This window comes from Rhinolophus hipposideros (genome assembly GCF_964194185.1).
Source record: "Rhinolophus hipposideros genome assembly, chromosome: 6".
NCBI lineage: Eukaryota > Metazoa > Chordata > Mammalia > Chiroptera > Rhinolophidae > Rhinolophus > Rhinolophus hipposideros.
In genome coordinates this window covers 48,324,187-48,345,851 of record NC_138052.1, presented here as the reverse complement: position 1 = coordinate 48,345,851, position 21,665 = coordinate 48,324,187, and the positions used below count along the sequence as shown (strand labels likewise).

The following is a 21,665-nucleotide window of genomic DNA, read 5'->3' as shown; positions in this document are numbered from 1 at the left end:
AATATTTTCACGTAGTCTTAAAAACATGGCCAGTTAATATAGTTTATAATTCTTATTTTGTTAAAGTTTGAATAAAAGGTTTCCGTTTTATTAAAGTCTGATAAAATATTTTACTCAAATTATGGTTTTTAAAAAATACTTGACTTAAGACATGCAAAGGAAGAACACTAAAAATAATTTCCAGAATTTCCCTTAAGAACTGTGATCAAAATAAAATTTCAAAATATATCGACATTTTCTTGTGTAATTATAGGCATGGTGATTAAAATTCTTCCTTGAAAGTTGCATGTTTATAAAGTTTACCCACTTATAAGCAATTTTCTATGTAATTTGTTACAGAGATAAAAATACAGCTATTCTTAATTTGTGTCTTTTTTCCCTTTACTTTTTTATATTATATCCATACGCTTTTGGGGTGTTGTTACAAAATGTTACTGTCTGAGATTCTTGCCAGGATCCACCTAAACTTGTGTTAAGTTTTTAGGATCAGTGACTTGGCTGTAAACTTTTTTTTTTAAAAAGAAAAAAGTTGGCTTAGGTTTTTTGTTTTGCTTTCTTTTCTTAAATTTCAAATGTACCTCATGCAGGAAGTTTTACTTAAGAAATAGATGTAAAGAGTGACAAGCTAAGATGTTCCACTAATTATTGTGTTTTTCTCTGAAATTTTCTGTTGAGAACTTTCTATTCTGGACCTGGGTTCTTGTATAGAAATTTTGACCTTGGGCAGGTCCTTGTTGGGTATTAGTTTTCTCTGTAAAATGAGAGGTGATCTCCAAGGTTCCTTCCAACTCCAAAAGTCTGTGATTCTATATTAGGAACAGATTCTAACATGATGATGAGCCTGGAATAGATGACATTTTTATCTGAGACATGCGGATTGCTTACCCTATTGTTGGGGAGGAGGCTGTATAGATGACCATATGTATGCGTAGTTCATGAAAAATAATTAGTGAAAATGGCAATCTTAAATGTTATAATATCTGATAAAGGGAAGCATAATTTCCAGAACAAATGTGATAGTAATAAAAATACTCTATTTATGGCTTGCATCCTTTATTCCTCACACCTGTTCTTGAAAATAGCCAAAAAATATGTTAGTATGAACCATACCACACGATTATTATACTCAGTTATTTTGTGAGGAGTTCATGTGATATAGTTTATTTTCTAGATTAAGTAGGCATGGGAGAAATCAATTGAAATGACGCGTGATGTAGTGAAAAGAGCATTAACCTGGGTGTTAGGAACACTGGGTTCCATTCCCAGTCCTGTCTCTATCTGGTTGTTGTACCCATGGCTAATTATCTGGCCACCCCAGGCTGTATCTTCTCATGCAGTATTCAGTAGGACTTAATGCAGTGGGAATTGAGGTCCTTCCAGCTTTAAAAATACTATGGGGGGGGGGAATCTATGGTTCTGTATAGATTTGTTTTGGAGGGAGGGGAGATGGAAGTACAAGGAGAGAGCTGGGACTATGCCTAGCTTTCTGACAACTTTTAAATCTTACTGTCTATTCATACATTATTTTGATGATGCTCTTTTATATTGCAAATTTGTGGAATTCATAACTGCACATTTAGCACTAATTAGAAAGCATTGACCCAAGAATTATTGGTAGATACAAGAATGAGAGCACACATAGATACATACCTTCAAGAAGGCATAAAGCAGCTAGAAAGATACAACACAGTTAGTTGAATCACTTTGAGGACAGTTACCAAGTGACGTGTTAGAATTATTTATTCCTGTCTTCAATACTTCAAACTATAGTTACTTGAAGCTATAGAAACAGTGTTTAGAGACAGTTTTGTTTTAGATGCATGTGATTTGTTACTATTTCAGAGATAATAGCAGACAAAAATACGTGCTAATTACCTATTTCTTTAGCACTTCACATGTGGACCCAACAAACATTTACTAAGGACCCTTTTTTGTGGGCTACATGTGCACTTGTTTTAGTTTAGTAGGAGACACCAAGTTAAATAATCAAATAGGAGGATTGAGCCAAGACTTGAATTCTCTCTGAGACCCATTACATCTCTAACAGTTTGGGGTTGAGGGAGTCAAGAATAGTGAGAGCAAATGCATAGCCTCTGGTAGAAAAATCAAATATGGCTAGCCAGTGTCAGAGGGGCCATATAATTATAACGACAATGGCTGACATTTACTGATCATTCTACAGTGTGCTGGGCATTGGCCTGGTACTTTAAAGGGTATTATGCTAATTTTCATAACAGCCTCAGGAAGAGGTAGGGTTAGTGTCCCTGTTATATAGATTGAGTTAAATGACTTGGTTAATGTGACTTAGTTCGTGGTAAGTGATAGAGGCTGGATTCAAATCAAGCTACAAAACCTATACGCTTACTTAACGTTTACATTATACCATTTGTGGGATCTTCAAATGGGATGATTTTTGAAAGGTAGGTGTCTGTGAGAAGCTAATGGCAGCTATGTTTGTTAAGAAGTTAAAGAAAAAATAAATCTGGTTAGGTTTTTAAGAAAAGAAAGTGCCTATATGCTGTAACTACCTAAATAGAACATTTGGCCAAGAAGTTTGGATTTGAAACAGCAGGGAGGCTCTGTGGGTTTCTGAATGGTCAAATTAAAGTGGTGAATTCTGGCAGCTCTTTGTGTACCTTGGATAAAATGTGGAGAGGTTGGAAGTAGGTAGGGCGGTTGGCTAAGAGGCTATTGAAGTAATACATGTGGGTGATAATGAGCTGGAGTGGCTGATGGCTGGGAAAAGGAAAAGGAAGGGACAACACCAGGGACTTTGTCAGGGATGAAATCTATTGAATGTGGTATTAAATATGAAAGAAAAGGAAGGAGTGGTGCATCTGGCATTTTCAGGATACGATGTTAATAGATGAGGCATCTATTTTAGGAAATTTTTTTGTGGGGGGAAGGAGTTTAAGTTGGGTTGCTGAATAAATGTGTACCAATAAGGTAAAGTCAGATTTGGACAGGCGCAAATTCATATAGGTGGTAGATAAATCCTAGTGGTTAGGAGAATTAAATATAAAATAAGACAGGGAATAATGGACTGATTCTAAGTGATATCCACAATTGAGGTGGGAAAGAGGAAGAGAGGAAAACTAGGGAGAATGGTCTCACGGGAGTTTCGAGTTTCACAAAAAGGATATAGTCAAAAAATAAAATATAGATCATTCTGTTATTAGGATAATTTGATTTTGGTAGGATTTGGGATCACTTGAGTTCAGGATCATTTGAGCTATTTAAAGAGTACAAAGAAGATTTAATTTTGAATTTTAGAATACATTTTAGAAAGCTCTTTTTTGCTAAAATTTATATTTGTGGCATTAACTGTCTAAATTCATAAATCGTATGGCTTAAAAGTCAGATGTTTTGTGAACAGCAAAGTATCCTATTTGAAAGTGCTGGTATATCCATGTTTAATGGAATTATGTGTACAAGTCCATGAGAAGGGCTTTATAAGAGTAGAGCATTCTTTTGAGTATAGGCAAATAGGTTTACTTTTTTCTGTGTTCATTGCTTCTCAAATTATGATGAGTTATATTTTCTATTAGTTAAAAAACAAATAATAGAGAACTGACTCTGGGTGGTGAACACACAATGGGATTTATAGATGATGTAATACAGAATTGTACACCTGAAATCTATGCAATTTCACTAACAATTGTCACCCCAATAAATTTAAAAAACACACAAATAATAGTCACAAGGAATCCATTTTTCTTCTGCCCTCCAAATTCATAAAATTGGAGCACAACAAATGAATTCTCATGTGTTAGTCTGTGCTATAATTCTACAACCAGTTGTCAAGCTAAGATTTTACTCTGATTCCCCTTTTCAACTGTCATTTCTTGATGGGTCTTTCTTCTCTTACCTCTCTCACTCACATGCTATCATTGACCCAATTTTGCTACTTAGAAATTTACAGTAGCAAAAGGGGACAATAGAAGCAATGAAGAGGAAGGTGAGGTGAGGACAACAGGAATGTCACAGGCTGTTTGTGATAAGCCTGACAAATTTCAAAATGAAGTCTTAATGTGGTCTAAGTTTATCAGAAACTGTTTGAAGTGAAAGATTTTTCAAGATCTTTTATTTCTATTTAATAGACCTGTTGTTCATCTATTAAGGCTTTCTATGGTAAAAGCAACACAATTTGAGACTGTACCATTATGCAGAGGGTGCCAAAAAATGTATACACATTTTAAGAAAGGAAAAACTATTAAAACTGTGCTACTCAATATATACCGGTAACAAAAGATGAGTACGAGTCATATGTATACATTTTTTTGGCACCCCCGGTATGTGCTAGACCAGAAATGTACTGCAGTGTAGAACTCAGTATCATTTTGAGCCTATCCTTTTTCTCGTTAACACCAATGTAACAATGAGGATCATATCCCATATGAAATTACGAAAATGCTTTTTTTCTGTCTTGTTTATTTAGGATTAGAAAATAAATGGATGTAGATACTGCTACTGTAAAGCAAAGATTGATTCTTCCTTAGGGTTTTTATGATAACATAATTAATTTTTACTTGAAAGAAATGTCCTTTTATTCAGTAAATATTTGTTTGTATATTATGTATTCATTTTCTTTTCCCAGTAACTGGGCCGAGAAGGATAGTACGCAGAGCTTTGAGCCGGAGACCCTTCCATTTTGTTGGAATATGCATTAGGGCTACGTTTTCAAAAGTGTGGGATGTGTAGCATAATATTACAGTTATAATACAAGTAGTATTAAAAAATGATAACATCTACTGAGGCCAAATGTGGAGAAAACAGGTACTCTGATTCAGTATTTGTGGAAACAAAGACTCTTTGGAAAGCAATCTGGCAATGGTTTAAAATAAAAACAAGGTACCATTTGAACAAGCAATCCTACTTTTGGGATATTTATCCCAGAGAAATAAAAATACTCATGAGAATGTATACGAGGTTGTCAGTTGCAGCACTCAATTGTTCTTCAAAAAAAAAAGGCGTGGTAGGGGGAGAACAAAATACATGCTATCAAAGGTGAGTGGCAGAAAAATTATGGAATAAACATACCATGGAAAATTATGCAGATACTAAAAAGAATGTATTAGACCTGTTCCAGATTTAGAGGGATTTCCAATATAAAGACGTGTACATAGCGTGATTTTAGTTTTCTAAAAGTCATTTCATATATGTTGTATGTATATATCCACATATGTATGATTTAATGGGCATTGAGAAAGGTATGGAAAGGCTAGATACTAAGTTGTTAATGTGGGAGAAAAATTAGGGGAAAATGAAAACAAAGTCTCAATGTGTACATATGAAATTTTGAGCAAGTGAATAATTAAAAAATAAGAATTTAGCAATTCAGAACCTGAAGTTAAAGGAGCATTTCCCAGCTTAACTTGGGTTGAACGAACTCAGTGTGAGATGCCTACAGAAGGGGATCTATAGTTTTCTCAACCACACCGATTAAACATTTTCATCAGTTCTTTAGAATATAGGAATTGAAGGTAATAATCTTTATATTGGTTTATAAAGTATTTGCCGTTAACCATATAACATTCCCATTACAAGAAAGTGTTAGGCATTAAGGGCATACTATCACTGTAGTGAGACTTTATTCTTGAATCAACCAGAAGGATTGAAAAATAACTGAAAAGGTGAAAAAAATTAGTGGTATTAAGTGCCATGTTATGTTCTATTACCAATCAATCCATTTTTAATTGCTAGACTAAGCAATATACTAGGTTCTACCTTTATAGAAATAAGATAGAGGAAGTTCAGTGAAAGTAGGACCTCACACTCTAGGTAGGGTAAGACAGACAATAATAAGTGTACACACACACACACACACACACCCCAACTATAGATTATGACAAGTCCAGTAAGGAAATAGAATGATGGAAAATGCCATCATTTTTCAAGAGGGTGGTCAGTGAAGGCCCCTGTGATATCAGAGCTGAGAACCACAAGATGAGTAGAGAGAATTCCAGAGGGCTCACATGTGCAAAGGCCTAGATGAGGTAAGAGTCTGGTATGTATGACAAACAGAAGAGAGGCCAATGTAACTGAAGCATCAGTGAGTGAGGGGGTGAATGGTCAGTAAGAGATGAGGCTGAAGGAGCCACATCAAGCAGGGTCTTGTTTATATGCCATGTAGAAGAGTCTGGATTTTTTCTAAGGGCATCGTGGGAACCATTGAAGGTCTTCTGCTTTGGAAATAGAATGATTCAATTTATATTTGAAATCATTTTTAAATAGATAACATTGAAATGTAAACTTGCTTACACATTTCTGTGCTTTCTCATGGATGACTGTTTTGAGTAGATTGATTCTTCCAATTTAATTTCCCCTTGTCCATAGATTTCTTAGAATATGTTGGGCTGGCTTCAGGTGATTCCCTTTCATCCAGGAACCAGCGGAGTGTAGCTGGACTCTACGTGGGCTTCGTAGTCTAACTTGGATTTGAATCGTTATTTGATCCCTTTCTGCTATGTGACCTTAGGTGTTTACATTACTTTTGGAGCCTGTTTCCTCATCTTTCTATGAAGGATAACAACACCTAATTCACAGTGATGCTACAAAGATTAAATGAGGTAATGAATAAATGGTGCCTGACACATGGAGAACCAAATAAAGCTTAGATCTTTATCCCCTTCCTTTTCTGCTAAGATGAGATGAGGATTCTGAAATACCAAGACTCCTACATGAGAGACTTATAATTCACTCTTAATGTATGTAACTGTTATTTGTTTTTAATCATCTCCCTGTTCTGTCCAGCTCTTTTTTACTTAGTACAGCGTGTCCTTGAGTAATGTCATTTCACTTAACTCTGTTTTGTTAAAACATTGATGAAATGCCATAGGAACTTAACTCTTGTTTATATCAGTTAGCCTGTGATAAAATTGGTTGTGGTATATATATGTCGTTTTGCCACGGTTCCAAGAACCTACCGTCACTGTTAAGTGAGGACTTAACTGTACTGATGAAATTTCTGAAGCGTCATTCACTGAAACAAATGCCATGACCATTGGGTTTCTAGAACTGTGCTATTGATTACTTACTGAGTCACTGCTTTGTGTCAGGTACTATTCTAATTGTTTTATACATATCATTATATTTAATCCTCAGAACAACCTATAAGGTAGATACCATTAGTATTCCCATTTTATAGATGAGGAAACTGAGCCCCAGAAAAGTTAAGTAACTTGCTCAGGTTATACAGTAGGAGGAAACTTGCTTTATGTATTTGAATGCAATTTGTCTTTTTTCCTTAATATTGTTTAGAGATACAGGTATGTTAGTACATATAGAATCATCTTGTTATTTTTCTGTAACCTTTTAAAAAACTTCCTTATTGAAAATTTCAAACATATATCAATTTAGAGAAAATGGTATAATGAATTGCCATGTACCCATTACTCAGCTTCACCAACTATCATGGCTAATCTTACTTCATCACATTGCAGCTGCTTTGGATTATTTTGAAGCAATTCCCAGACATCATATCACTACATCCATAAACATCCATGAATAGTTCAGTATGTGTCTCTAAAAGATGATGACTCTGAAAAACCAACGAACAAACCACAATACTATTATCACTCCTGAAAAATATTCTTTAGTAACATGGATTTCCATTCAGTGTTGAAATTTCCCTGATTGTTTCATGTTTTCTTTTAAGTTGCTTTATTAAAATCAGGATCCAGTCCAGGTTCATATATTGTATTTGGTTGATTTGTCTCTTAAATCTTTTAACATTTTCTACTCTCTACAAGGATAAACGTCCTTCTTTCTTTGTGACAGAAATCTTGGTATATAATCAGGGCTCACCAACATTGATTCTATCCCACTAGGAGTTGCACCTTGATTATCTAAGACATGATTTGCCCGGGCTTACAAACATATATGCTTCTTGTATGTTCCCATGGTTACTTAGATCAAGAGATTGAAATATTTTAAGAACAATGCAAATTAATTATTCAACTTATTTTGTCTTGAGAAGCGTTCTAGTTCCAGTTATTGAGCTCTCTGGGTCATTATTTTAATTTACAAGGTTTTTGGCCATTTTGAGTGGAAACTTGTTTTGGTAGACCTAGTTTATTATGGTAGCTTCAGTTTATTCCAGTGATTAACCAGGGTCTTGTACCTCCCCACTGTGTTGGGAAATGCATTGTTTAGTAGCTGACAGTAGGATTTGCTATAATGGACAGTAAGAATACATACACGTACATATATTAAAGCAAAAAGAAAAATAAGCACATAGGATTTCATGGAAGCAATCTGAGAAAGGCAGACTTCTGGGGACTTTTCTTTGCAAAGTCAAATAGAATGTTTTGTTTCTAGTAGATATGAAGTGTGCAACTGAAAATGCTAATTAAAATTAGACATATAAAACTGCCTTTTCCCACTGCATGTGTACTTGATTTTAGTAAATATCAGAAAAATTTTGCATCATTAATTGAAATCTTTGATTTAGAAATTAATGTGGCTTAGTAAAGTTGTTACAATTAAAATTAATGTGGCCAAATGTGTTTAAAGTTATTATTTTTTTATCATTGAAGTACTTTTACGATAGATAAATTCCAGCTTGTACTATTGTAACAGGGTTTGTGTGTCAGATCTGCAGTGTGGTCTTTGCTCATTATGCAGCGTGCTTGTGTAGTGAAAGGACATGCATTCCTGACTAAATTTGGCTTCCATTAGAAATAAGAACAGTAATAGCTAAGGACAGCCAAAGGATTATTAGCTTCATATGCTGAACTCTTCCCTTGGTACATGTCTTCCTCTTCCATTGTTCATGTAATTCATTTGTGTATATGGGAAGTATTCTATGTGATATCTGTAGTTACTGAACTTTGTGGTATTGTCATTTGAGAAACTGAAATTGAAAGTATGTTAAGTTCTGAAAATGTCAGTTCATCTCAGTTGGAACAGAGACATGAAGGAACAGTTTCTTTTGACTCATATTACACCCACATGTCGGATAAGCAGAGATGAAGCTACCTTAGACAAGTCAGGACTGATCTCCTGGTAAACCTGAGAATATTGGAAGCCAAAGCCAAGGAAACCTTGTTTTGAAGAAGATAAAGACTTAGAACAGTAACTCCATGTTTGGGCAAAAGCAGAAAAGTTCAATAAAGTAAGGAGGGGAACTGGGATCTTGGCTCTTCGGTGTTTCTAAGCATTTTAGAATAACTATTTCAATGTACATATATTTTATAATTCCAAGTACTTTGGTGTTCAAGAGCTCATGTTTTCCTTCACAACAGACAGCTATTTCCTGTTAAAGAGGTTCAGAGTGAATTGCTCAAGAAATCTCAACTAGTTATCAGGATGGGATTCGAACCTGTTCTCTGACCATGGTTTTGGTGCCCATCATGCCATTGTCTCTGAACTGTTGTCTACGAACAACGTTTTCTCGCTCTCTGCATCCCTAACACCAGGCATAGTGCCCAGCACTATAGTTGGTGCTTCATACACACTTTTAACCGAATGCAAAATAACCTGGAAAAGTTGATTTCAGCAGATTTTTAGCTTAACATAGTGCCACTAGATACATTACCTTGGTTTTGGTATACATACTGAAAAAGAAAATCCTTGATCTTGATACACTGTATAATTTTTGAAAAGTAACCAGCTTTCCAGTCATAGAAGATCAGAATTTTCCTTTATAATCTCTGAAAAATCTCTTAGAATTATAAAACATGAAAGGATCTGTTTTTTAATTGAAACCATTTAAGCAGGTAATTTGTTTATTTAGATTATTTGGGTTGTTAACTCATTCATGGCTTTGGATTTTAAGTTAAAACCTTTTTTATTTTTACTCAATGGAAATTTAGGGTTGTATGTAAATTCTTTTTAAAGTCTGCTTTTTAATAGTTAAAGTGTGATGTAGGTAGCAAAGATTTTAAAAGTCACTTCAGGTTTTAAATTTGGTAAGTGGCAAAGGAGTTACTACTATCCAACTTACTCCAGTCAAGCGAGGCCTTGAGGGGCAAAACATTTCTAGATCTGTTGGCTTGATAGGCAGAACATTTCTAGATAACATGATCTTTTCATTTGTAGCTGGAGGTAGTTCAATGTAAATACAACATGTATCTGTATAGGAAACCCTGCCATCTTTTTATAGGCAATGATTTGGATTGAATGGGTAGAGATTCTAATCATAAGATTCATTTTATTCCTCAAGCTTCAGAATGTCAAGCACATGTGAACTGTAATGTACTCAATGCAAATTTAAATATTTCTGGAAATGTCAGAGCTATGTGCACTTTCACATTCAAATGCTTGAGTTGGGTTCGGATAAAGTTTAAGGAAATAGACCACGTATGTTTTGTGGGTTTTTTTTTTTTAGATACTGTCAGCTACCACTTGCCTATGTCTTTCATGTGTCCTTGACTTCTTGCCCAGGAGGGATTTACAAGTGCCTAAGAGACATCTTGGAAATGGCAAATGATTAACTCTAAAGTTATTTGGAGTATGGATGTAATTTTTTCGTTAATTTAAATTCATTTTACTTCATCTTTTGAAAAGATAGGAACAAAGTGGAAGTGATACTATGAAACTACGAAGTTACTTGATGTATTAAATTTTTAGCATAATTGGTAGCCTGGGAGACCCAAGACTTTGTTTTAAATTGCTTTTTATTGTTTTTAGTGGAAACATGCAAGTCATTTTGATTTAACAGAAAGAGAAGATCTCAATAAGGCCACTAGTCTTACGAGTATGTGTTACTCTAAGTCATGTTTAGTTTAAAAAAATCTGTTTAAAACGTTATTTTCCAGTTAAAATAAAGAAGCATTGAAAGTAATGAAGTTATTAAAAAAAATAGGTCATTCTTCTTTTAAAAGTATTTAAAAAATACTTTGGGTTTTCTGCTTTTCTTTGTTAACATAATACTTAAAATATGTTAGCATCTTGACTGAGTAGATTTTAGCTTCAGTTCTAAACTCCCTCTTCTGTCTGTTCAGGCAACAGGCTCGCTGACATTGCCAAGTAATTGTCTCTAATTTAATGAGTTAATTAGTTAACTGTCTTCTGCAGAAGTCAAGTAGTGACTCCTTGTGGATGAGAAGACTTGTTTTTTTCCTCTGAGCTGTACACTTTGTCTTTCAGTTAAAATCAAGTTAAAATAGACTAGGAGAGTTGGGGAAAACACTAGCAAAATACCTCAGGGTAAGTGATTCTCTGGCATCATTTATAACTCCAGATACTGGCAAAGCCTGTTCCAGTACATGTCAACAAAAGCATTTGTTTTCTTGTTGGCTGCTGTGTCCTTGGTGGTTTGTGCTAAGGCTGCTCTATTTCCTGATAGTTTTAAAGTCAAGAATGTTGTGAAATCCTGTGACTCAGTAGGTACAGTATACTTTCAGTGTGTGTGTGTGTGTGTGTGTGAGAGAGAGAGAGAGAGAGAGAGAGAGAGAGAGAGAGAGAGAGAGAGAGTTCTATGTTTGTAATGGTGGTAGTCCTGGCAATGAAATTCAGATATTAGATATTAGACATCTCTGAGGCCCCCAAAAAAAGACAGTCGCCAAATTTTGTTAATACGAGCACAAATGTTTTCATATTCCCTCTTTTGAAAATTTACACCTGTTAATTAAAGTAACACTCAAACAATTGTGAAGAGGGAGAACAAAGATCACCATAACCCATCTCTTGTGTTTTATTACTTTGTATTTTGTGTTCTTTCTTCTTTTAAATTTTCCATAAGAGTCAGGCCCAGGATTCCTTATCAAAGGATGTGATCATTTTTATGTTTCTTTATATATGATGTTTGTATATATTTGTGTGTATGTGTGTATATATATATATATATATATATATATATATATATATATTGCTAAATCGCCTTTCAAAAGGATTGAATTTGAAAAAAGCAAGATGTACAGCACAATCTAAATGGTATGTTATTTGTGTAAAAAATGAATAAGAATATTCATACACATTTGGATGTATATATTAGCATGTATATATAACATATCTCATGTATATATAATTTACTTGTTTATGCGTAAAACATCTCTGGAAGGATATACAAGAAATTGACTTCCTCTGGAGTGGGGAATTATGTGACTGGGGACAAGTGGGAGGAAGACTTTTTACTGTGTATATATATCCTTTGTACCTTTTGAATTGTGAATGGTATGAATTTAACACTATTAAAATCATATGAAAAACCATTAACAATGGGTGAATGTGCCCGTTGTTTTTTAATTTTCACTCCCAGTGCCTTGGTTCAGCCTCATCCTCTTTTACTTGGATTGTTGCAGTAGCCATTACTTGGTCTCCCTGCCCTTCTCAAATCCATCTTTCCTGTTGCCACCAGGAAGAGCAAAGATCAGATAAAGTCTCTCTATCCCCTAAAAGTTTTCATGGTATCCCATGGCCCATAGAATACAGCTCAGTTATGAATCAGTTTAGTATTTCACGTCTTCTACCATCTGGTCTCAAGCTGCCTTTTCAGCTTCACCTTCTTCTACATATTTTTGTATATCCTGTCTTTATTACCATTTCTCTCTCCAACTCACTCTTCCCCTCCTCCAAAAAAAGAAAAAAAATTCTATATTTGTTCACATTAATTTTTTATTTTGTAGCCTGAAATATCCTTTCTCTCCATTTGCAGTTGAAATTGAATTTTACTTTCAAGTCCTATTCTGAGCATACCTTTTTCCTTCCTCCTCCCAGCTCTGTCCCACCAACCCTCAGAATGAGCCACTCCTTTTTGGTCACATAGTTTATTTTTCATACTTTTGTTTGGCATTCATATTCTAGTTAGTGGTTGACTTGTCAGTCTCTTTAAATTCTCTCTCTTTTTTTTTTAAGATTTTATTGTGAAAGGGGAACAGGATTTTATTGGTGAACAGTGTGTACTTCCAGGCGTTTTTTCCAAGTAAAGTTGTTGTCCTTTCAATCTTAGTTGTGGAGGGCGCGGTTCAGCTCCAGGTCCAGTTGCCGTTGCTAGTTGCAGGGGGCGCAGCCCAGGAGTGGAACCGGCAACCTTGTGGTTCAGAGGATGTGCTTTAACCAACTGAGCCATCCGGGAGCTCAGCGGCAGCTCAGCTCAAGGTGCCGTGTTCAATCTTAGTTGCAGGGGGCGCTGCCCACCATCCATCCCTTGTGGGACTCAAGGAATTCAACCAGCAACCTTCTGGTTGAGAGCCCACTGGCCCATGTGGGAATCGAAGTGGCAGCCTTCAGAGTTAGGAGCATGGAGCTCTAACCGCCTGAGCCACCAGGCCGGCTCCTAAATTCTATTTTTGATTTCCTTGTGTTGATCCCTCTTTCCATTTGCAGGAGTCTCCGTGACGTTGTAGTTTTTCCCTCTCCTGCCTGTTCTTAAATCTGGTGGTTTTGTGGTCTTGGCAAAAGTGTCAGATTATGTCATAATCTGAGGAACGAGGAGGAACGAGGAGGAAGAAGCAATTGATAAGAATTGGTAGAATCCATTCACTGTTAGTGTCAATACCATACAGTTTATTATTTTTATCCTATGTTTGTGTACTTATTGTTTTGAAACATCAAAGATTATTTAGTCTTTATCTTATGTCTAGAGGCCTGGGAGGAGAATGGAATTGTCGAAGGGCTCGCAGTGAATTGGGAGAGCCAGGATTTAAAACCAGGACCCTTTCAGGATTGACTTTTATAGCATATAGAGAGAACATGACTTTATTAGGGGGTGATAGGTGTTAGGTGCCTTTAGTAGGACCAGCTGGTTAAAATATGCCCACCTCGGGCTACTTCTTGTGTAGGCTGACATAGAATTTGCCGTGATAGTCTCTGTGGTGTGTTTCAGAATATGACAAAGAAAACATTTTTGATTTAATGCTCTCCTTGAGGAAAGAGCTTGTGGTTTGGTTTGGTCAGATTCACAGATGAGGATATTTGAAATACTTAAGCAGAAAGCAAACCCAGCAGTCCTTTGCTCTGATCCTTCTCATTCCTGTCTTTCTTCTTGTCAGAAGCAACCACTTGTAATTTGTTTAGCTATTTATTTTAGTATTTTCTTTTATATTTCTATACTGCTATTGCTAGACATTATTAACTTTCTGTCATAGTAGTTGAGGACTTAGCTTGTACTACTTCCTCCCCCATTCTTTTTCTTCCATTCCTCGCAGTATGTTTGTAATTGTTATTAAGTTAATATTTGGTATCTACATTATTACTATTAATATTGTTTATTTTGAGTTAAGTCATCTATTATGGTAATATTTCCTATTTTTGTACAACAAAAATACTTTTTCATAGAGTGAAAAATTACCTAATTTTTCATTTACTTAGTAATTTGTGTAACTACTGCCAATTCATTCAACAGATATTTACTCAGTGACTACTATGTGCCAAGCATTATTCTTGGTGCTTGGGATACATCAGTGAACAGATTAGATAAAGATTTCTTCCTTTGTGACACCTACATTCCAGTTGGGAGATAGACAATAAACATAAGAAATAAGTAAAATATATAGTATGTTAGAATGTGATAGGTGCCAAGTGGAAAACAGGCCAACGTAAGGGGGATTGGGAATACAGATACAGGTGTGGGTTATAAGACCTTCTCATTGAGAAGGTGACATTTGAACAAAGATTCAACTTCTCCCAGTGTTATTTTCCACATAGCCAAATGCCTTGGCCGACCTGACATTTCATTTTCCCTAGTGGCTTTCCTTCTTGGAGCTCTCTGTGTGCGCCAGCCAGGACTAGGCACTCTAGAGGCCTACAGCACAATTGTCCTGGGATTTCCCTTGGCCATTTTCCCCGAGTTGGGTCATCTGTTTCCTGAATCCCACATCTTTCTCTTCCTTGGTTCATGCCCTCTTTTTGATGGAGCAAATTCTCCTACAGCTTCCTGAGAAATGGCACATGAAAGGAGAAAAAAGTGTTGAGAATGTGGACATTTCAAAGTGTTTTTGTTTTGTTTTGTTTTTAAAGATTTTATTGGGAAAGGGAACAGGACTTTATTGGGGAACAGTGTGTACTTCCAGGACTTTTATCCAAGTCAAGTTGTCCTTTCAATATTAGTTGTGAAGGGTGCCATTCAGCTTCAAGTTGTTGTCCTTTCAGTCTTAGTTGTGGAGGGCGCAGCTCAGCTCCAGGTCCAGTTGCCGTTGTTAGTTGCAGGGGCGCAGCCCACCATCCCTTGCGGGAGTTGAGGAGTTGAACCAGCAACCTTGTGGTTGAGAGCCCACTGGCCCATGTGGGAATCCAACCGGCAGCCTTCGGAGTTGGGAGCATGGAGCTCTAACCGCCTGAGCCACAAGGCCGGCCCCCCTCAAAGTGTTTTTAACCTATCCTTACAATTGATTGAAGGTTTGGCTCAGTTTAGAATTCTAGGTTGGAAATCATTTCTCTTAGAAATGTCAAGGCCTTATTGCATTGTCTTCATGCTCCCAGTGTTTCTGTTGAGAAACATGATGCCCGTGATTCATAATTCCTTGTATGTTATATGTTTTTTCTTTCTGAAAACTTGTAGGATTTTCTCTTTATTCTGATGTTCTCGAATTTTATGATGATGGGCCAAGTCCTGATGTGGGTTGTTGTTGTGTTTGTTTTAATTGATTGTGTTTAGCACTTAGTGGGTCCTTGTATTCTTCAATTCTGGGATATTTTCTGGTATTTCTACTTTGAAAGTTGACTGAAGTAGCTAAATTGATCGGCCCCAGCTCAAAGAAGAGAACTTTTGCCTTTCATGTTTGGCCATGCCATGGTACACAAAACCCTCAAAATAATGAAGCATTTATTTAACAGACAAGTATGAGTATTATTTATTTTATTTTAAAAAATTATCAATATAAAATGCAGAATGTTTTTATTTGTTTCTTTTTTTGAGCTACTGGAACTTGGAATAAATACCTGTGATGGAAGGTCTTGTTCTTTATGCTTTTCTCATTCATTTCACTTTTAAGGTTTTGGCGGGTCATTAAGCAGGAAGCCTCTGAGAGTCTACAGATGTTATCTTGTCACTTTCAAGTCTTGGTCATGTTGGCTGCCCTTTCACATTTTTTCATCTTTCTAATAGCTCTTCTCATATATATTAAGATAAAAGTCACATAACATAACATTCACAATTTTAACCATTTTGAAGTTTACAATTCAGTGTTTTTTGTTTTTTTTTAGTTTATTTACAGTGTTGGGCGACCGTCACCACTATATAACTCCAGAACATTTTCATCTCTCCCATACATGTTAAAGCAGTTACTGTCTATTCCCCTCTTCTCTCGTCTCCTTTGAACTACTCTTCCACTTTCTGTCACTGTGGATCTGCCGGTTGTGGGCATTTCACATCATGGGATCGTATAACACGTGGCCTTTTGTGTCTGGCTTCTTTAACTTATAATATTTTCAAGGTTGACCCATGCTGTAGCATGTATCAATACTTTACCAGTGTTCTTAAATCAGGCTCTGGGTGTTTGATTTTTCACTATCCAGAGAAAAATTCTGTATTTATTATTCTTCTTTTGATTTTGATACTGGCCTTTAACTTATATTTTCACAAAACATTTGGCTATAAAATTCTATTGAATAATTTTAATTTTTAAGTATACATATTTATTTATTTTTTAGTATGCCAGTACTGAGGTCGATGGAGAACATTACATGACCCCAGAAGACTTTGTCCAGCGCTATCTTGGGCTGTATAATGATCCGACTAGCAATCCGAAGATTGTGCAGCTCTTAGCAGGAGTAGCTGATCAAACCAAGGATGGGTAAGAACCTTTATACATTTTTTGAAAACTAATGCTCTGCAGTATTGAATTAAAAAAAAACACAAAAAACATAAGTTTACCCGTGACCGTCTGGAATTTTAATAAACCGTATATTTTCTTAGAAGTTTATAAAAGCTGTTATTTACTGACATTGTGAAGGATACTGGCTTTTTTTTTAATTACATGTGCAAAGCCATATTTTATATTGAATAATCTGAGCAGAATGGTTTTTAGGCAGCTAAGTGTATTTCTTCATTCATTCAATACTGACTACCTACTATATTTTAGTCACCGTTATATCAGTGAATAAACCACGCAAAAACAATAAACAAGCTTTCAAGTAAATTATAACTTGTTAGGAGCTTATACGTGCTATGAAGAAAGATTTCAGGGAAGAATTTAAAGAGTGGTATTTATTCATTTATCTGTCTCCCCATTTATTTGACAAGCATGTATTGAACAACCACCATTTGCCAGGCACTGTTGGGCCTTAGAAATGCAAACATAAATAAAATGGGGTTCCTGGCTTTAAGTGAAGCTCATGACCTGGTGAGATAAGACTGAGTAAACAAAGTAACACTTTGAGGATAAGGTGCTGTAGTAGAAGTATATGAAAGGTACACAGGAGAAAGCATGGTTAACTGTTTGGGTTTGTCGGGACAATGTTTGAGTGAAATCTGGCAAAATGGCTAGGAGCTTGGACAGGTAGGGAGGAGAATTCCAGAAAAGGGAGCAGCAGTGGCTGAAAACACCAAGGGGCATGCATGCGTGTGTTTTGGGGAGTGACAGTGGGGCGTCGTGTTTTAAGTACTTTGGTGTGGCAATGACATTGCTTTATCGCTGTTGGACTTGTGGTTGGAGTAGAGCTGGGCATCTTGTGTGCTGGTCTTTGCCTGTATCCTGTAGGCTCGTGACTCTCAGTTGTGGAGATATTTTTAGCTTGGCAGTGTATTGTGCAGTCAGAGAAATAGAAGGTGCATCTTAGTAGAGTGTCAGTTTACTCAATTCAAGGAGGAAAATCACATATGACTATTAAAATCACATATTTTTATATTACAATCACATATGATTGTATTATGGAGTAAATGGACTATTTGTATGAATTATAAAGGAAATTTTGCCTTACTTTGCAAGTTCCAAGCTACATCCCCAAGACTCCAAGTTATTTCCATTATTGCCACAAATATGGTAAGATTTTAGAAAAATGGTAGGTTGTGGTAGGACAAGACTTGCCGGCAGAGAAATATGCTTCGGAGGCTATAGTAATAGTTCAAGTAGCAATGATGATAGCTATGCTCTTTGAGTCCTGCGCTAGTATGTGTTCATTGGTATTTTCCTACAGAATCGAGCTACAGAATTGGTATTTTTGTACAGTGCATGAAATTTACTATGAGTATTTTATATCTTGGAAAGGTTTTATATAATTTATCAGTGGCAGATATTCGGGAACTTGTGTACCTTTTGCATCTAGTCTCCAAAAAAAGTCAAATCAGCTGATAAGTTACAATGGACCATTTAGTCATTGGGTCTCTCAATAGTGATTAGAGAGTAATGCATATGAAAATTAATTATATTTAATCAGAATTCCTTCAAAATTATTAAAGGTAGCATATACTTTTAGAAATGATCAGAGTATTTATTATTAATTTGGTCTGAGACTTGTTTTCAGAATATTCATGTATTTACAGATGTTTCGTTATATGACCATCTGGCCCATCTCAGGACCATCTGGCCCATCTCAGTAGTGTAAGAAAGAAGCTTTCTTAATGTGGTTCTCCCAAGCTCGATTGCTTTTTTAAAAGTGTGGTCAAGTGGAATAGAGGGTCTAAGTTGCCAGAGTAGAATAGATCAAAAATGAGTTTTGGTTAGTAAAGAATTCAATAATTTTGAATAATGTTTACTTAAAAAAACACAAAAAAACCTGTTTCTCTTTTTTAAAGGTAAAAATGTTATATTTCAAATTTTAAAAATGTCTTAAACTTCCTTTTTTTCTCTCTCTTTAGAATGAGTCAGATTGGGATTGGGTAGGAAATCTGATTCATAAAGCTAGGTCATAAAAATTATAAGTAAGTTTATGAAACATATAGATTATTTCTATGTAGAGAAATAGATTATATTTAAAGGCAGAGAAAGGTAGAATTTTCTAGAAACACGGGGATTCTTAATCTCTTCCTGTTCATGGATAGTCTTCAGATTCCTGAACTTGCTGAAATATAAGGCAAAATGAGTAAATTTGCATCTGTATGTTTCTGGGGATAAATCCCAGGTTTTTAAAAGTGTCTATGACTTCAAAAAGATTGTGTTATTATTAAAGTTTCTTTAATACTTTTAATTCAAGAATCAAAGGTTTTGGTAATGTTTCACTTATTCCAGGTAGTCAATCTTCCTCATTAAAAATTTAAGGAAAATGAGGCTTAAAGAGGTTGATTGACTTGCTCAAAAACACAAAATTAGTTCTCTTAATTTTTAGCCCACTTTTATTTTTGTAATCATTAAAAAAAAGAGATTCTCTTTTTTCTCTCTTCCTGTTTCCCACTCCTTTACCCAGGGCGGTGATCAAAGTTTGCAAGAGTTCAGTTGGTACATTTTTTTTCAGCCCCAAGAGGTATTCTTTGGTACTGTTGTAGTTTTTTGATGATGCGTCCAATAGGTATGTAACTTGACTTAGTACCACATAATATTGTTTACAATCACCCAAGACCAAATCTGAATTAATAAACCTAGTATAGAGAAGTTTAAGTAATTTAGTTAAGTGTGTGGGAAAAGCAGTTTAGTAATGGTCAGTATACCATGCCCTTTGGTGCTCTGGCCCTCCTGCACCCCCAACCCTGGCCCATGTTTTCTTAGCATGTAAACTGCCCTTCTTCCTCCTCTTTTGCACTTCCTTTCCTCCAACAGATGGTAAAATAAGCAGGAGTGTTTTATAAAGGTGCTTATTGTGGGTAGCTGTGTAGAAGTAGCATTGTGTGGTATAAATAGCATGATGGGTTGTCTAAAAGTAAAACCATTAGCCAAGTTGTATTTGTGAGATTGTGGCTTAAACTTTGAAGTTCTTGTTGTATGATGAAAAGCAAAATGATTTTATGCATTAAATGCAGATCTCAGGGCTTATTATTGTGTGATCTAATCTAAAATATTTAGACAGTTGCATGTTTGAAACTGTAACTTCTAGAACCATAGTTTCTATATTTAACTTTAGTCAGAATTTCCCCTGGAGGTTCTATTCTGCTATTATGTAGAAAACTATAGTTTTCCTCTCTTTTACTTTTTCGTGTTTTCCTTTAATATTCTACATGCATATAGAAGATGCTTTTATGCAGAAATCTTGGTTGTTTTAAAAATTGCAAATTAGCATATTAATATTTTGAAATATTAGTTTCCATTCAGTAAATTAAAAAGAAACTTTGTTGAAAAATTTAAAAATACATCTAAATTCATATATGTTATTTCAAAGTTATAAAATGATATATGTTGTTTGTAAAATATCAAATAGCAAGTATGGTGTCCTCATGAAAAGAAAACAAACTATTACAGTATGAACTAAGCAATGATTTTTTTCATGTCACATTTAGCAGTTTACATTTTTTCTGCCAAAGTCTTGATCAGGGCCTTCTAGCTATGGGGGAATCTATGGCAGGATAAAGGAAAAAGAACTTGAAGAATTATTTTGGAACATGTTTGCTTTATGTTAGCAGATAAGCAGTTTATTTCTTGTTTTCTGCAAAGTATTGTTACATTAGTATGTATTTTTAGCCTGTGGGAGCATATCAGAGGGACTATGTGGCCTCTGCACCCCCTTTCCTCTCAATAGTTTATTATGAAAACTTTCAGACATTCTGGAAAGTCGAAAGAATTTTACAATGAATATCCATATCCCACCACTTACATTTTACTATTAACATCTTTTTATACTCCTTTTTTCATGTATCTATCCTTCTATCTTTTCATCAACCCATCTTACTTTTTTATACATTTTGAAGTAAATTGCAGACATTGATACACTTCTCCTTAAATATTTTAGCATGGATTTTATTAACTGGCTTTCAGTGTTTGTTTTGAGTTATTTTTCTTTACATGTAAAATTTACACACAGTGAAAAATATAAATCTTAAAGGTTGAAAGGTCCATTTGCTGAGTTTTGACAAATGCACACACCTGGGTAACCTCAGGTGACTTATTTTTTTATTGTATTAAAATATTTATAACATAAAAATTCCCATATAAAACCATTTTTAGTGTATAGTTCAGTGGCATTGAGTACATTCACGTTGTACGGTCATTACCGCCATCCATCTCTAGCTCCTTTTCATCTTCCCACCCTGAAATTCCATACTCATTAAACAGTGAGTCCCCATTCTCCCCTGACCCCCAGTCCTTAGTGACCACTGTTATACTTTGTCTCATTAATCTGATTATTCTAGGTATTCCACATAAGTGAAATAATACCATATTTATTCTTCTGTGTATGGCTTATTTCACTTAGCATGTTATTTTCAAGGTTCATCCATGTTGTAGCATGTGTCACCATTTCATTTCTTTTTAAGGTTGAATAATGTAAATGACCTTTTTTTAAGTTGGTCATGCTTTTGTGTTTCTTAATTGACTTTTCTTTCTTCAAATAAATCACTCTGTATAATAAAGGTAACTGAGTATTGAGGATTGGCTGAGCGTTCCCCCAATACCTTCTTGTAATGGTCTACTTACTATAGATACCAGATACCCTTTCTGTTTCTCAGCTATAACTTTAAATTGGGGAAGGTGGGCAGGGAGTTGTACACTGAATTGAAGGCAGGAGTTAAGAGTCTTTGACTGGGCCCACCGAGTTGCTGCATGTATTAGAGCAAATCATTTGACTTCTTCAGACTCTCTAAGGGTCCGTCTGGCTCTGAAGTTGCATGAATACGTGTATGTGATTTGCCTTTATGAATACACTGATAGAAAAAATATAGATATTTATTAAAGTCCATAGACTTTATATTTTAAACAAAG

At 35.3% G+C, this 21,665-nt stretch overlaps 1 protein-coding gene across 4 annotated transcripts in view; it reads left to right on the top strand.

The window, feature by feature from the left end:
• The window catches only part of SLC25A12 (solute carrier family 25 member 12), a 166,470-nt gene that overhangs the window by 80,088 nt on the left and 64,717 nt on the right, over positions 1–21,665 (top strand). For all 4 annotated transcript variants that reach the window (XM_081052772.1, XM_081052775.1, XM_081052773.1 and 1 more), the window contains exon 3: positions 16,534–16,676. In XM_081052772.1, coding sequence (XP_080908898.1) covers positions 16,534–16,676 — 143 coding nt within the window. The remainder of the gene's footprint in view (positions 1–16,533; positions 16,677–21,665) is intronic.